Source organism: Lacerta agilis, chromosome 6 (assembly GCF_009819535.1).
Source record: "Lacerta agilis isolate rLacAgi1 chromosome 6, rLacAgi1.pri, whole genome shotgun sequence".
In the NCBI taxonomy this organism is placed as follows: domain Eukaryota; kingdom Metazoa; phylum Chordata; class Lepidosauria; order Squamata; family Lacertidae; genus Lacerta; species Lacerta agilis.
Genome location: NC_046317.1, coordinates 43,806,201 through 43,824,062, shown reverse-complemented (window position 1 = coordinate 43,824,062; position 17,862 = coordinate 43,806,201). Strand labels below are relative to the sequence as shown.

Below are 17,862 nucleotides of genomic sequence, written 5' to 3'. Positions count from 1 at the left end.
CCTTGTTGGGAGTTTGACCAGAGAAATGGCCAGAGGAGAAGTGGTGGAACAGCCCTCCTTCTCCTGCCATTATTCTGCTTAAACCTGCAACTTCCCAAGTCTGTTTCCCCCCTGCTTCTTTTTCTTTTACAAAGGTGGAAGAAAGATGCATGTAATAGCATGTCACAACTAGTTTGGACCTTAAGGTAAGCTCCTCCATATACTAACCCACAACCACATCTCACGCATTAACCCTTGCTGTTCAGAATATATTTCCCTATGAATAGACGAGAGGTGGACCTACCCAGGCAATCTAAAAAACACAACAACAAAGCATTCTAGGAACAAACCTAGGAAGCTGCCTTATACCAAGCCAGACCATCTAGCTCAGTATTGTCTGCATTGATTTCAGGCAGGATTTAATTTAATCCTAATATCTGATGGAAGCCGCCCAGAGTGGCTGGGGAAACCCAGCCAGATGGGTGGGGTACAAATAATAAATTAATTATTATTATTATTATTATTATTATTATTATTATTATTATTATTCAGGCAGGACTCTCTTTCAACCCTACCTAGAGATGCTGGAGACCTGCTGCTTGCAAAGCAGATGCTCTATCACTGAGCTATAATTGTATAAGAAGTGAGCCAAGCTATGTGCTGTAAGGAAGGGCAATCCTCATTCCGCCCCCACCCCCAAAGAAAAACACAGAATTTCTACTACTGATTCTGTTATAGCCCCTCCCCATCTCATTTCATTAGCAGCATGAACTCTGTACAGGACAGGCCTAGATCTCATTTTGATTTATATGCCAAATCCACATTATTAGTTGGCTTGGGATGGGATGACTTTAATACAAGTCAGCATTAGAGTTGCACATTTTAACTGGCAGATCAATCAACTCAAGCTTTAGTTGATTAATCAGTGGGAGCTAACTTTTATCTAGTGGTTCTGAAAACTAAAGCTCTTTGGTTTATTTTTTATGTTACTTTTGTTTTGGTGTTTTATTGCAATTATGGGTTTAAAAACATTAAGACTGTATTTCCTTCTTAACAATGAGTGGTGATTTTTGTTTATTAGATTGTAAATTATCTTACGCTATATTACATCAAGTAGATTGTAATTTATCTTACATTACATTAAGTAAAATATACCTATACTGTGTTTTATGCAGCTTCACTTAAATGCAACTGATTAATTAATAAGCTAATCCATTAAAAGGCAGGTGATCAATAAATTAAAACACCTTCATCAAACTACATCCTTACTGCAGCCAGAGACTAAAAACCACTAGTGAGAGTGTTGCTGCCTCAATCACAACAGCCCTCGCTGATCCATGCATACAAGAGCACAACAGGCTTCCACACATTAATTCAAATTATCACAGCAATATTTAAAGAGAGAAACGTGTAAAGTTATAACACTGCTATCCAACTGCAGCCCCTTTGAAAATAAAATAGGATTGAGTCAGATGCATCTAGTCCTTGATTTCATGAAAAGTGTGACACAACAGAACTCTGGAATATGAAGCTTTTAAAATGGTAGAAAGGAAATAGCAGGCATTTACCTTGAACTATGTAAAGTAATTCACTGTAAGTTGCTGGGTGAATCATGGGGCAAGGGAGCTCCTGAAGGTAGTGCCTGAGCATTTCACCTAATGTCTGCCCATCAAACTGGTCCAGATCAACAGTTCCCAAGTCTGGAAGAAGAAAAGCAGGGGAGGTTATCCTACAGAGTGCCCTCGCAACTGGTGGTAGGGAGGAAATTGAGCTGTTTGTACAGAAAGAACCTAGCTTAGGATTGCAAATCCTGATGTTGGAGAACAACATGAACTGTATACCAAGAATGCCTTTTTCTGCATTCATTTTGAATTTACTCATCAAGAGCTTCTGTACTGGGCTGCTCCATGGATACTCAGATCTGAAAAGCATTGAAGGATGTGAAGGACTTCTAATATCCTACACTTTCTGGAGAAAAATGCTGAAACAAGCATCCTATTCAATATACCACTAATTCATATAAAGGGACACAATATACCTCAATTTAAAAGGGGTGTGTGTGGGTGTGTGGGTTCCATTCTGAACACAGTATTTATTTTGACTTACCAGAATGGAAGGAAACAAAAGTCTACCCATCTAGTATAAAACTAGAAAAAGACCACTTTCCAGTCTACCATAACTCACAAAAGTAGAGGATTATTATGTGTAACAAAACATAATTCACCAACAACTGGAAAAAGTGTTATTTCACAGCTGCACATATACTTTTTCTGGGTACATACACACACAGAGATGCAAATGTCATATAAATCACTGAATTTGCTCACTTTATTTAAAAAAAAAAAAGCTTGACTTTAAGCTCTATATTTGAGTTCTTCCAAATCCATCTTTGATTGCCAGGTTTTGGTCCTCAGACTTGGGATTGTAGCCTTAAAGACCAAGGATGGTCCCAGGAGGACCGAGGCTGTAGTCACCTGATAGGTGTGTGTGTGTGTGTGTTGTCTCAAGCATCTCTTTCTAGCTACTCTCCGGTCCAAAATGCTAATTACCCTGCTTCCATTGTGTTTTCAAACAAATTTATGATGCTTGTGTCTACCTCTCGGTTCATTAGAATGAAGAGAGAAGGATGGGAATGGGAAACAAAAAACAGAGTGCCCTCTTGAATCTGCCTCTCATCCTGATATATAGAGACATTGGAAGCTGCCTTATACCAGCTCAGACCATTTGTCCGTCCTGATCAGCATTGACGGAGCAGCTCATTGTGGTCTCTGGCAGAGGTTTAGAGATGCCAGCCAAGCAACCTGGGTCCCTTTCCATGCAGAGCACATGCTCTGCCACTGAGCCATGGTCCCGCCCTACTTCTCCTGGAGATGCTGCAAAGGAGAGTAAAGCTGTAAAACTCAGGATCAAACCATAAGATGACCTGGCAACTTCAAATTCAGCAAACTAACGTTACTTTAACTCTTAATAGGCACCATCCGTAGAATTAAAAACATGCTTAAGTATCTACCATCAAAGATTGGTGGTATTTAAAAGTTGTTATCTTTGGCTGGGTTGTGCCCAGAACATTTTTGGCAAGGAGCAGGAGTGATAGTGTGGGTATGGAAATATTACTGGAGGTGTTGCTTCATGGCAACTATGAAGAAGAAACAAGAAGCCATTCGGCAGCCTTCACTGGCCTGAGGTCTTCCAGATGTGCGCAGGGTGTGTGCAGAAGCTCTACCTACTGAAATCTTCTGTAGAGATGCTCGCTTGAGCAATATACCCATCTTATTTCTGCAACCCTATATGCCTTAATAATGAGACATGAGTTTTCATTTGGGAATCAACACCAGCTGTCAGACTGTATGCTGGGTCCATGCAGTAAATATCACGAGCAATTACAAAAGGACAAACGACTCCACCTATTTCCAATGATCGTAATATGCCCCTGTAAAATAATGACTCACTTTTCAATACAAATTCATTCACTCTTAAATTTTATAGCAAATTTCAGGTGGTCGCTTGTAATTAGATTGCTAATTATGATTAACCATCATTCATGAAAAATTAATGATGCCTCCACCTATTTTTAGGTATTCACCACAGAAACCATTTCTTACTTATCATATATTACTGAAAACAGGAAGGGGCCATTTCCAAGATATCAAAATTTGTGAAAAGCAATTTTGGGGGATATATATATATGGATTGTATCAACAAAGACTGGCTCTTTTTCCTTAGAGAGGAACCTATAATTTGCCTAAAAATAAGAACTGACAATTAGAAATGGCAAGTGACCACAAACCATGGGGACACCTAATTATATCCCCGGTGTCCTGCATGTCACCCCTTGGAAAAGGGGTGTGACGCAAAACTCAGCCTCAAGGCCACTAGTTCCGTGGAACCATTTATGGGTCAAAGCCACTGTATACCGCCCATGCAGGGGGATTTCCATTCCAATGATCTCCACAGATGTTTAGAGCCTTTTGACACAAACACCCTACCCCTCAAATGCCAGAAGCACATTTTAACCATTGCACAATAGTTCTGGGTAAGCAATGTGACCCACTGGCCTGATTGCTAAAGTTTGTCTAGCTTGCTGTAACAGGCTTCCAATTTTTAAGCATGCCCAGAACTTTACTTTGGGGTCACAATCTAAGCTTAATAGATATTTCTCTTCTTCACTGCGAAAGATTATTCATCCCCACCCTAATTTCTATTTGTTGCTTATATCAGCCTAGAAAGTATTGTGCAAATTAGACAAATTTCCTCATTCCTGCCAAACGACCCCATGGGATGTCTCAAGTAGGCACTGCTCTTTCTGGTTCTACCTGATCACTCAACAGTTTAGGGTAAGTTGCTGTGGGCAGATGCTTCCATTAGGACCTCCCTCCTTCTCACTAAATGGAGTCCAGTGCAAAGTGGTGGTTTGAGCGGGAGGAGCCAATTACTGGTACTTACTGCACCCCATGAGGTATATACCAAGATAACTGCATAAAACCACACACACAGCCAAATCTCTGTGTGAGTTACCACAGGCTGGGGTTTCTATCATCATAATGTATCTGGGGAAGAGTTTTTGTTGTGTTGCTTCTAAAGTTAAGCAACTGGAAGTCAGAAATTTTTGGTAGTCTGCTCAAAATCATCTAGCGATGTAACATCTTGGTTCAAAGTACACTTCATTTGCAGGGAAACAAAGGAATTCTTAAATTAGCATAGCTTCTCTGTTGGGATTTTCACAATTCCCCTCTCATAAAACTTCTGAGAAGGCTTGTAGCTAACTTTTGGTCCAAATCACTGTGGGTGATGAACACCCTTTGCTGACCTACTCCTTAAAAAACCAGGACTCTGGCTTCTCATATGCTGGCCCAGCTTGTGTCCTATGTGTTGCTATAATAATGGAATAGACTTCTTTATTCTGTTTCATTTGTTCTCTCAGAGAACACGTACTGGCATATTTGCCTCTGCAAACTTTATAAAATGATGTCATAAGAATCTGGAACAAACAAACTTCACTTAACACTGTGCAACCCTTAACTGCAACTGATATCAACATGGTTGCTGCTGCCCTCCATTTCAGTTCCCTTCTGGTGTTCCCCAGAACTGCTTCCTTCTATGGACCTGCTCGTGAGACACTTTGGTTCCTAATATCAATAGAGCTGAAGCAGATGAGAGTTGATGGCCTGCATTTGATGTCCCAAACATGGCTCTGAAAAATGGATGCTTTGAAAAATCTAGTACCCTATAATTACAGATACACGTACCTTGCTTCTTTCTACCATTTGATAACATAGTTGATCTCTATATTCTTTGTTTATTTTTGTTTGCATATCACATTATATTGATTTCCAAAAATAAACTTTTTATATTTTAAAAATGTATTATTGTGCTGATATTTTTAAGCTAAGGATAGAGAAGCTGTGGCCCTCCAAGTATTATTGGACTCAAACTCCTATGAGCCCCAACCAGCGCAGTCAGTCATCAGGGATGATGGTTGCAGTCTAGCAATATGTGGGGAACCCCAGGTTCTCTATCCCTCATTTAAGTTATTTGTGCCAACCTATGTTTAAATGCTCTATTATAAACACTTCTGGCATCCAGATTTTCATAGGAAAACTGAGGCACCTCCAAATGCCTAAAGGCAGCTAGTATTAATTTTAAAATAAGATGCTGGTATAACTGGTTCCTTATCTTTTGCTGCGCATACCTTTCAGCAAAAGGACATGAGGGTTTTCTCTTGGGTTAGCATCAGTAGCTAATCTCTCATTATGTCACCGATAACATACAACGGATGATTGTGAAATATTAATAATAATCTGCAGTGGGAAATCTAGCAACCAAATCTCAAAACTCCTGTTTTAAGAGTGGCCAGCACTGCTTCACTTTCAAGATCTTGCATACAAATCACCTTATTTTGAATCTTCCCAGTTTGCGAATCAGAGGCTGCAGCTCAGCATTATTCCCGTCCCCCCCTTTTCCAGGCCTAACGATATTTCCCATGGAAAGGGACTGAAGGAAGAACTGTGGCTCTCACTGCTGATTTCTTTGGCCAAGCCTGAATGTATTTAGAAAGGACTCTGTCCATTTCCTTGAGGGTGACTGTTTGGTTGTACTTTAATAAGCTGGATCACCTGTGTGGAAAGTACAGGGAAGTGCTGGGGTCAGAGGAAGGCTGAGGACAGCAAATCCTGACTTTGGTATAAATGGAGTCTTCTGACGGTGGAACTAATTTGCTCATGTTCCCCTGTGGGCTGCCAAAGTAAAATTTTGACAACAGCTTCAGTATTCCATTCTGAAAGGTAGCTGGTTAAATGTGTTGGGGCTGAAGAAGAAAAAGTCAGCGTTTCTAAGTGCCTAAAAAGGTTTGCTGCCCCACCCCTGAACAAAAAGGAAGGGGGAAGAAAATACTCCCAGACCAGGGGTGGATTGATCCACCAATTTCAGATACTTCTGTTTCTTATTTTTCCAATCTTAAATTCAGGTCTCCACATTTCTGAAGCAATCTGAAATTTTTAAAAAATCCGTATGAAGATTCACCAGAATTTTATTGTGACTTTTTGCTAGAAAAATGTTTTCGTCTGCAGTTTTGACTAATGTACATATTTTTGCAAGCAATTTCTCCTAATAAAATCTATTTCTGTATGTTATTTCACGAATATATTCATTTTTATGCACACTTTTACCTTATACAAGCATTGGTTCACTGGAGAAATTGCAAAATTTGAATTTGAAAGTCTGAATTTCGAAGGATGGCTGTGTTTCAGTTCTCATATTGCTTCGTAAAGCGCAAATTTGATAGATTTGCCTTTAAATGTGAACTGAATCCATCTTTCTCCCATCCCTACCCGAGACTGAATCTGCAGCAGTAAAACCTCTTACCCAGCAGCTGGATACATCATCTTATAGTCTAGGGTTCCCGCAAGGGTGACCACGAACCTCATTGCAGTCTCCTTGGGAAAACAGCAAACTTTGGCAGGCTTCTTTCTCTTCATAGACCGTGAGAAAGCTTGCAGCAGAGTCATGTCGGGGATACTGGCCTGCCCTGGCCAAGTATGGCACAGATTAAGCAATGTGGCTTTGCTTTTGAGCTGTTTTCCCAGAAGCAAAATACAGAAGTCTGGAAGTGGGTATGAAACAACAAAACAAGAAGCACCGTGTTTACGTGTTATACTAGACAGAAGGGCCAGAACAGTAGTTCACAGAGAAATTCTGTGTGTGTGCATGAGGTGAAGTAATGTCTTTCACATTTTGTGAAGGCTAATCCCCTACTCTTCAACTTAAGTTAAGGGTTGTCGAGGCTACTGCTACCTGCATACCTGACCAATAGAACTACAATCTCACTACAGTGGTACCTCGCTTTAAGAACAGCCCTGTTTACGAACTATTCGGTTTACAAACTGCACAAAACCGGAAGTAGTGTCCCAGTTTGCGAACTTTACCCGGGTCTAAGAATGAAAGCCGAACGGTGGAAGGGCACCAGTGGTGGGAGGCCTCATTAGGGAAAGCACACCTTGGTTTAAGAACGGTTTCAGTTTAAGAACGGACTTCTGGAACAGATTAAGTTAGTTCGTAAACCAAGGTACCACTGTACTTAGATGTCAACTCATTCATACTAGCATTCATTCCTTGAGGTTAGCTGTTCATCTGAATCCACCCATGGTCTATCAAGGCTTCTAAAGAGAAAAACCAAGATGCAGCAGTCGTCCAAATGTCTCGCTTTCTCTGCCTTTGCTGGCGTTCGGATAAGTGCCATGAAACATTAGAAATCTCTAATGCAGGAGGGGCAGAAACCCTGGCATATGTAGATTCCCAGCAAGGAATGAAAAATATTATTGGTCACATCTGGCATAGTATCCCTAAGGCCCTTTCTGCATGATTCAATCAGCTTTCTGCACAAAAAAGTTCACACGTCTCCCAGCAAGGTAGTATTCCCCCCCCCCCAGATATATCCCAAAGTGTAATATGGGACAATGCAGTACCTCCCCTAGACAACATGTTCATTGCCATCACGTTTGCCATGCAAATTGTTGTGTGGTGTAGGACACCATCATATATATTATTTAAGATCTATGATGACTTAGAGGCTTAAACCAAGGGCCTGAGGATCAGACCAATGCACTGGAAATCACTGAGGTTTTTAGATGAATGAGGCCTGGGGGGTCTTGAGGATTGTCTCCGCATGCCACATGATGGTCAAGGTGAAAATGCTGATTTAGAAGCAGACCTGAGGGTCTTTCGGTCTTTCTTTCTTTCTTTCTTTCTTTCTTTCTTTCTTTCTTTCTTTCTTTCTTTTTAAATTACATTTATTTGTCAAAGACACCCAGTGTGAACCTCATGGCTGATGGGGGGAGGTTGAATCTGCATCTCCCCAGCCCTAGTATGACACTCTCTCTATAGCCATTACACCACAGTAGCCTCCTGGTTAGGTGAGACAGGTTTTAGTTTCCGAATCTTGCAGTTTTGAACTAGAGTTATAAGCCAACTGGATAAATGTTGTGCAGTTAATCTTATGAGCTTTGGTCAGTTAACTGATAAATCTATTAAAGTTTGCATAAAGCTGTATCTGGATACAAAACAGTGGGTGGAACCCAAGATAGTGCTAAGGGGAACATTGCGTCAGCACAAGGATTTCTGCTTGTGCAGTGGAATGTTCTCCCACTCTCCTCCCCAAACACCACACCTAAATCTCTTTAGGGGTTCCCTTTGGAATAGATTTGAGGATGGTATGGGGCACACATGAGGGCAAGAGAGAGGGGAAACCCTGTTGTGCAAGTGGAAATCCGTCTCTGATGGGACTTCTTAGCAGAATACTATCCAATATTTCTGAGGCAAAGAAACATACTCCCTCCCCCTACCATTCTTTAGATCATACACACACGTATTGAAGGCAGCACCGTTGTAGAAGAGGCATTCCCTCTTACATGAGAGAAAAGGGGTGTGCCTTTTCCTTATCTGCAGTTTTCATAAGTATTTGTATGCGTGACATATTTTGAAAAGCCTGCTGTCTGATTAAACAGGGGGCACCTTTTAGTTGATTAAATGCTTTTAATAACTGGAAAAGTGGCAACCTTACATTGGACATGTCTGCCATGGTTATCCACCCTTATGCCTCTATAAACACACCAGAATAATCACAACTTTCTAAAATGCCCCCCCCCCCCCCCATCTCAACATATTGCTGCCAAGTTGGATGTTTCTCATTGTTCTGAGGCTGCAGGAACACAGGAAAGATATTAAAAGTCCAAGGGATGGAATTTTATACTATCAAATGTGGTGTGTAAGGATGGCAACAGTTGTCACTTTGGATTCCTTTTGGCTGCTTGGGAGAAAACGACACACTGCTCAGTACATCCATTAAAGCACCTTTAAATCCCGTTGATTTCAACAGATGAGTTAATTATGTGCATAATTCTCTTATGTGGCACAAAAGTGCTTAACATCGGTTGGATTGTGTCCAAAGTGTTTAACAATCCCAAGATTGTGCAGCTTTAAGATTATCAGATGTCTCTAAGGGCAAGCTCACATTATACAGCAGTAAATTAAGGTTTGCCACTCTATGATACATGCAGTAGGGAGCCATGGGCAATGCTGGGTCCCTGGCATGTCTATGGTGTCCACATAAACATTTTACAGGTACATCTTAAAAGGTATAAATTTAGTGACTCTCATAATAAAAGATCCAAGTTCTACAACGCTATCACTGCTGTTGCCTGTTTCAGAATACTTAAAGCTCTATAAAACTCTGTGGAACAGATGCCACAACTCCACGGTATCCCTTATATTTGAAATTTTGCACTGGCAACTCTACATGGGCCCCTGATCTCTCGCATTCAAAACAGTGGACTCCCCGTTGGTCTAAACAACAGCTTTCAGATTTAAATATTTGATTTAGAGTCCTTCCTTTCCCTTTCTTCTAGCCAAAAAATGAGAAAACAAGTCCTGTTATTTTTCTCCTAATCCCCTTTCATGCACATCCCTCTTGTGGGAGTGGGGGGGGCACCTTTAATTATGGGATCTCTATTTTTCTTTGTCTCTGGAAAAGAGTGGGAGGAGGAAGAAATGTTGCCTTTCTTTGCTCTACACAGTAATTTTGACCAGGTCTCCCGATGTGGAAATAATGGGTGGCAATTATTTATCTTCCTCCCCTGGGTAGTCATTTTGTGCATAATTTCCCATTTTCTCATCTGAATTTACACTTGAAATAATTACTGTAGACTGCCTGAAACAACTGTGGATCAGTGATCATCAAGTTTCAAGTGATATGATGACCTGAAGCCAAATAATCTCTCAGTATCCCATCAGATAATATCAACAATATGAAGGACTTCTGTTTGCTTCACTATGTCTTTGTTAAGTCCCTTCCAAAGAGCATTAGCAAGTGCATGAAATAAAGACCTAGAATATCTGCCTATTAGGTGTAATGGTGCAGAATGGAACGTCAGATGAAGAACAACAGCAAAGCCCTTAACACCTCTGTGTTGGCAGCTTTCTTTTTTTACTACAATTGCTTCATTTCTGGACCAAAAGGTCTTCAGCTCTGTTCCCCACAAGACACACTGTGTTTTATGTGTTGCCTATAGACACCTGAGCTCTTTCTTGAAGCAAGTTTTAATGGAGGCATAGTTACGGTTATCCATTAGCATAAATGGCACCCATTGTGGGGAGCTGAAAACAGAATGATCAGCCTGGTCCTTGTGTTTGAAAGTACAAAATCATAAAAATAAAGCAGCAGCTATTTGTAGCACTCTGCTGAAATCTGCCCTCCAGTTTCTCAAAAATTTTCTTCCTCTGTGGGAAAAAAGCTTCAACTTCATTTCTTTATTTGGTCCATTCTTAGGGCATTTGAGAATTTCTTTAGAATTTTGGTCAGTGCAGGGCTTTGAGCTTACAATATTGTTGTGAGGTGGTTGAGGGCACTAAGCATATTTTTCTCTTTCGCGTAATGATCGTGGACATATGCTTCCACTATATCTTCCCCAAACCCAACCTGTGCCTCAGTTATCCTGCCCGACATACCTTTGCACAGATTGCACCATTTGGGAAGGAATGGTGCAAGCTCAGAAAACACTAACCAAGGCACTTTTCAAAAGTTACGGGATTTCAAATAAATCAAACCCATCATTTTTTCTGACATTCACGGAGCAGCTTTTCCCACAAACCTAATCCCTGATGTTCCAGTTCCCATCAGATGGTGAACAAGCTAAGCAGAGACCATGGACACTATGACAGGGCCTCTGCCAGGGCCTGCCTTTTAACTTCCAAGCTTTGTGGAAAGTGAAAGGTTCAACCTCAACATTGTACTTTAATAATATAATTAAAAAGAAGGAATTATATGAAGACCAATCACAAGCTAATCAAGCATCAACAAAGAAGAACTCCTCACTCTACATTGTCAAATGGCTGATATTCCCTATGTGTTAATAACTTAAAATATGGTGGCATCAGAAATAAACTACAGCTGCTAACACTAGAACAGCCGTCCTCTTGGTCTATGCCTTTTCCTGCCTTCCTAATGTTTAGCTGAAATCCCTTTTCTATTAATTTGAACCTATTGGGTTTGGGTCCTTTGCTCCATCATTTTATGTAATTTGAATATGCATAAACTGCACATTTCATATAAAATATCAGGAGATGTTATACAATCTAAAAGCGCAGTAACTTACATGCTACTTTTAACTTATTCTCTAGTTTTGAAAACTGCACTGAAGACTGACATTCTAAGTTTGCTCTTGTTTAAAATGGAACTAGGTTTTAAACTGAACTAAAAGCTGAAACTTTTAATTTAGGCTGAGGCCAATGCTTATTTATTTATTTATTTATTTTGTGTGAGAAAGAGATCATATATTGATAAAAGTGTTGTGGGTGCCAACACAAAATGGCTGCCCTGGGCAGCATAGAAAGAGCTGCTGGTTCTCTGTTCCAGCCCTGATTGAGGCCTGCACTAACACATAGTTTGTGTGCTGCCTTTTATGACCTAAAACTAAATCCTACATTAAGCTTATATTTTTCAATTTAAGTTGACTTTTCCATTAGCTAGGTCTTTATTGTCTACATGTTAGTTTCTTTATTCTCTCTCCGAATATGGCATTTAATCTGTTTCTGGATGTGGTTTACTGTGCCCCCCCCCGAAGGCTGCCCTGCTAAGGTAACACAGAAAACTACATTTCTACATCAGCCTTTGCCAACCCAGTACCCTCTGGATGCTTTGGACTGTTAGTATTTCACCCCCTCCCTTTGTGAGAATCGTGTGACTTATGGTCTGAGAGAAGGGGGAGGGAACTGAGTCTTTGATCTCTTAATTAACTTCTCTGTGCCAGACAGAATGTGACCTTCACTGTGTGTGTTAGACAGGGTTCGTTCTGTAGATAAGATGTGTGGAAGAAAACCTAGCCACACAGGCTGTATAGTTATGTATATATTGTAGCTTGTAGAAAAATAAAGAAGAACTGTTTCAAGTTAAAATAGCCAGCGCTTTATTCGACCTCTGAGGAAGTGAGGGTGCTCATGACAGACAGTCTTGAGTCCAGATATTTATGATTGAGCTGTAGGTGTTCCAGTCTTATCGCCTGGCCCAGTCGGGGCACGAAGTGGGGCACAAGACCTGGATAGATCCTGGCTTAAATCAACATATGGTAGCAGAGGCGGATGGCTTCGTTCCTCCTATGGTGGCAAGTGGCTGGTTGGCGTTCCTCCTGTGTTGCAGACCGGCTGGTTTTCGTTCCTCTGCAGATGAAGGCTGCTGAGACGTGCTGCTGCTGTGTTTGGTGAGACAGTTCGGCTGCTTTATTTTGGAGCTGTTTTCAAGCTACAGAATTGATTTACAATGGTATGCTGTTTAGCTGCCAGAACAGATAGCAGAGACGCTTTTCCAGATTCCTGCTAATTGCGCTCAGTTTGGGGGAGTGAAGTTAAAGGGAGTTAAGGCTTATTTTGTTGTATGAAGAAGTGGTGTTTGCTACAGTTAAAAACGCAAGCATGTCTTCTGCACAGTTTGGCCAGATATCTCTCTCTTTTCCTCCTCTCACGCCAGAGACTTACCCTACCTGGCAAGTTAGAATGAAAGCGCTTTTACAAAGGGAAAGGCTTTTTCATACCATTGAGGATGATCCCCCACAGCAAGATGACGATGATTGGGATGCCTGGCATGAAGCTGATCAAAGAGCCAGAGGGACTATTGTTCTGGGCGTTTGTGATACCCTGTTGGTTAGTTTAGAAGATGCTGAAACGGCAAGGGCTGTTTGGGACAAACTTCGTAATTTGCATCTTAGGCAGGGAGCAGGGAGCAGTATTCTTTTTTTCAAGAAATTGTGTAGACTGGAGTTGCAGAAAGATGGCGATTTGCCCAGCCATCTGTCCCAATTACAACGCCTTAGACAAGACCTCATCCAAAGAGACTTGACTTTTTCTGATGCTGTTTTTTCTATGCTAATGATTAATAGCCTGGATGAGTCGTATGATGCTATTGCTTCTCAGTTATCAGCATTGCCTAATGATCGTTTAACACCGGATCATGTATCTAGTGTGCTCTTAAATGAGTTTGACCGCAGACAGACTGTTAAAGAAAGCCGGGGCAAAGCTGCTGAAAATGTTTCTAAGCCTTCAGCAGGAGAAAGTGAAACTACTGCAAAGGCACTGAAGTCAGTACGTTGCTATGGCTGCGGAGAGCTAGGTCATTATCGGAGTAATTGCAAGAAAGCTTCAAAGAAGAAGGGCAACTTCAAAGGTGGTGGAGGACGACGCAGACCTCAAGGGCCAGCTGCACAAAAGGCTTTGATCTCTCGTTGTACTGATAAGGACGCATACTCTGTTTTTGTTGTAGATTCTGGGGCCACGCGCCATGTTTCTAATGATAAAAGCATTTTCATTAATTTGCAGAGACAGGAAGGCCGAATTCAACAGGCCGATGGGTCAGAGATAAAGTCTCCTGGCCAGGGAACGATTTCTCTGCAGAATCTTAATGCAACAGTTAAGAATGTTATGTATGCACCTCATTTGCAGGACAATTTGCTGAGTGTTTCTCAACTTACTTCTCAAGGTCTCAAGCTGGTGTTCACAAAGTCCCGATGTGACATTATTAGAGACAACAAACTCATTCTTTATGCCAAATGTGTTAATGGTTTATATGTATTGCCTTTTGTTACAGGTGCAACAGCTGGTACAGCTAAGAAAACTAAACAGGCCCACTGCAACATATCAATTGATAAGAATGAGAAGTTGCATAACCATTGTATTCATGATTATCATCGCTTGTTTGGCCATCTTCATTTTCAGGCTTTAACAAAAATGCAAGATTTGGTTGATGGTATGAAGGTTAAGAAGTGTCCTTACCACATGAAATGTATCTCTTGTGCAGAGAACAAAATCAAACAGGCTTCCAAAGGTGCAGAATCAGGAAGGGAGGTTACAAAACCTTATGAAGTAATTCATGCTGATTTGGTGGGACCTCTAGCGCCCTCTAGAGGAAATTCACGGTATTTTCTAGTTCTGATTGATTCATTTTCCAGATATGTCTGGGTTTACGTGTTGCAAAAGAAATCAGAGGCTTTTCAGAGATTTCAGCAATTCTGTGCATGGCTTAAGAATGTGCACAATGAACATGTACGCTGTTTTTTTACTGACCGTGGTGGTGAGTTTTGTTCAGAAGAATTTGAAAGTTTCCTCTCTGAACAGGGAATTGAACACTTGACCGCCACACCCAGGTCACCATGGCAAAATGGCCTGTGTGAGAGAATGAACCAAACGTTGCAACAAGGGATAAGAACTCTGTTGCATGATTCAGGCCTCTCTAACCTTTTTTGGGGGGAAGCTCTGTCTTGCTTCACTTATGTCTATAACAGGAGATTCCACTCAAGTATTAAGAGTACTCCGTATGAGATGCTGTTTCAGAAGAAACCATTTGTAAAACATTTGAAAATTTTTGGTTCAGAAGTCTGGATACACACTGTGAAAAATGACAAATTGAGTAAGTGTGGTCAACATGGTATCTTTCTAGGATATGAGAAAGGTTCTTATCGTGTTCTGATGACAGACACAAAAGCAATAAGGTTGACCAGGAGCATAGACTGCAATCCTAAATGGGACACAGTTGGTATTTTCCAATGTTACCCACTGTCTGATGATGGAAATGTAAAACCAAAACCAGAAAAGAAAAAGGTTGAGTCTGATGATGCTGATTCTAGTGATGGTGGAGAGTCTGATCCAGATACAGACCTTCACAGTGCCCAAGCCTCAGTTAAAGATGAGCCAGAGGCTGGTGCAGATGAACAACCTTTGTTCACAATAGATCCTCATTCTCCTAAAGAGGAAGTGGATCCAGATGATCAGGAGACTGTAAGAAGGTCCGAAAGAACCACCAAGGGAAAACCACCAAAGCGTTTTTCCATTGAGTTTGCCAAAACTGCTGTTACTGCCAGTAATTCAGATTCTGTGTTTGAACCAACCAGTTACAAAGAGGTTCAAAACATGTCAGCCAAAGACGCAGAACCTTGGCTTAATGCTATGAAATCTGAATTGAATTCCCTCAAGCAGAATGAAACGTGGGAATTGGTTCCACAAGAACCAGGCATGAAATTGGTAGATAGCAGGTGGATTTTCAAAGCCAAAACTGACAAACATGGTAAAGTGGTCAGACACAAAGCTAGACTAGTAGCTCGTGGTTTTTCTCAAATTCCTGATCAAGACTACCACGAGACATATTCACCAACAGTTAGGTTTGAAAGTGTCAGACTGTTGATGAAACTTGCTGCTGAGGAAGGCATGACAATTTCACACCACGATGTGAATACCGCATTTTTATACGGTGTTCTAGATGAAAACATTTATATGCAACCACCAGATGGTGTACAAGTAAAGCAAGGAATGGTGTGCAAGTTAAAAAAATCTTTGTACGGCCTCAAACAAAGTTCTCGCTGTTGGTATACAAAACTTACTGAAATACTGTTTTCCTTAGGTTTTGAACAAGGAAAGGCCGATTCCTGTGTTTTTGTAAAAGAGCACAAGCAACAGAAGTTGTATTGCATCTTTTATGTTGACGATCTCTTATTCTTTTGGAAAAATGTAAATATTTACAAAGACACACTCACGAAGTTGCAGAAACATTTTGATATGAAAGATCTGGGAGACGTGACTAATTACTTGTCATTAGAAGTTGAAAGGAATGACAAAGGTGATGTTCTGTTACACCAGACATGCAAAATTAATGATTTGGTCCAGAAATTGAGACTCACTGAGTCAAATGCAGTGGACACTCCCATGATCACAGGGTACCAACATGACACAACTGCTACAATGTTTCCTGATGTCACATTGTTTCGGAGCATATTGGGCAAGCTAAGTTTCATAGCTAGATGTACCAGGCCTGATATTGCCATTAGTGTAAATCTGCTCAGCAGATATTCAAACAATCCCACAGTGCAAGACTTTAAAGCGCTCAAACGCATTGTGAACTACCTTAAAGGTACTATGCACTATCGCTTGCGTCTTTCTAGCCAGAAGTCAGGTGGTTTAGAAATTTACACGGATGCCAGTTTTGGAAGTGATGCAGTTGATGGAAAAAGCACTTCAGGTATCTGTTATATGTACAACCAATGTGTTTTTGATTGGGCATGTAAAAAGCAAGCGACTGTAAGTTTGAGTTCATGCGAAGCAGAGCTCAATGCATTAACTCACTCACTTATGGACATTGAGTGGTTACTGCAGCTATGCCAAGACATTAGACTGAAAGTTACTTGTCCAGTTAATGTATACCAGGACAGTAAATCTTGCATAGCACTGATACATTCTGAAGGTTGCAAGCAAAGAACAAAGCATTTGCAGATAAAATTACAACACGCCAGAGAATGTATTCAGAAAAATGTTGTGAAGGTTTCATATGTACCAGGGAAGGAAATTCCTGCTGATGTGTTGACTAAGGCTGTGAACAAGGAACAACTTGGTATATATGTTAAACAGTTACAGTTATGTTAGATTCTCCCAAACCTCGGGATGAAATGGGGGAGTATGTTAGTATTTCACCCCCTCCCTTTGTGAGAATCGTGTGACTTATGGTCTGAGAGAAGGGGGAGGGAACTGAGTCTTTGATCTCTTAATTAACTTCTCTGTGCCAGACAGAATGTGACCTTCACTGTGTGTGTTAGACAGGGTTCGTTCTGTAGATAAGATGTGTGGAAGAAAACCTAGCCACACAGGCTGTATAGTTATGTATATATTGTAGCTTGTAGAAAAATAAAGAAGAACTGTTTCAAGTTAAAATAGCCAGCGCTTTATTCGACCTCTGAGGAAGTGAGGGTGCTCATGACAGACAGTCTTGAGTCCAGATATTTATGATTGAGCTGTAGGTGTTCCAGTCTTATCGCCTGGCCCAGTCGGGGCACGAAGTGGGGCACAAGACCTGGATAGATCCTGGCTTAAATCAACATGGACTGCAATGCCAAGGTTGCAGATTCAATCCCCATATGGAACAGCTGCATATTCCTGCACTGCAGGGGGCTGGACTAGATGGTCCCCAGGGTCCCTTCCAACTCTACAATTCTGTGTTTCAATGTGTTATAAAACTCCTATTAGCATCCAGAGGGCAGCAGATTGGTGAGGGCTAAATCCCCCCCCCCCCGTTTTAGCTAACGCTTTAATAAATAAATTGATAATACCCTCTCCAAGCACAGTTGCCCAACTCCTTTTTTTATACTGAGACTTTACTACTGGGACCAATACATTTCCTCACAGGTCATTAATGTGGATGTGGTCTGTCCTTGGCCACATAACAGAATGACCTTTCTGCACTTTGGAATGGATTCACTTAGATCTCAAGCTGTCCCAAGCCAGATGGGTGGCATGGATCCCCTCCCTTCCCTGGAGATCTTGATCCAGTCCCTGACCTGAAGGTTGTGTTTGGCAGCAATCACT

The 17,862-nt window shown here is 41.1% G+C and overlaps 1 protein-coding gene across 1 annotated transcript in view; it reads right to left on the bottom strand.

The window, feature by feature from the left end:
• Positions 1 to 17,862, bottom strand: part of LOC117048438 (phosphatidylinositol 3-kinase regulatory subunit gamma) — a 247,007-nt gene that overhangs the window by 173,474 nt on the left and 55,671 nt on the right. Inside the window, exon 5 of the mRNA XM_033152246.1 lies at positions 1,548 to 1,679. Within this exon, the coding sequence (XP_033008137.1) occupies positions 1,548 to 1,679 (132 nt within the window). The remainder of the gene's footprint in view (positions 1 to 1,547; positions 1,680 to 17,862) is intronic.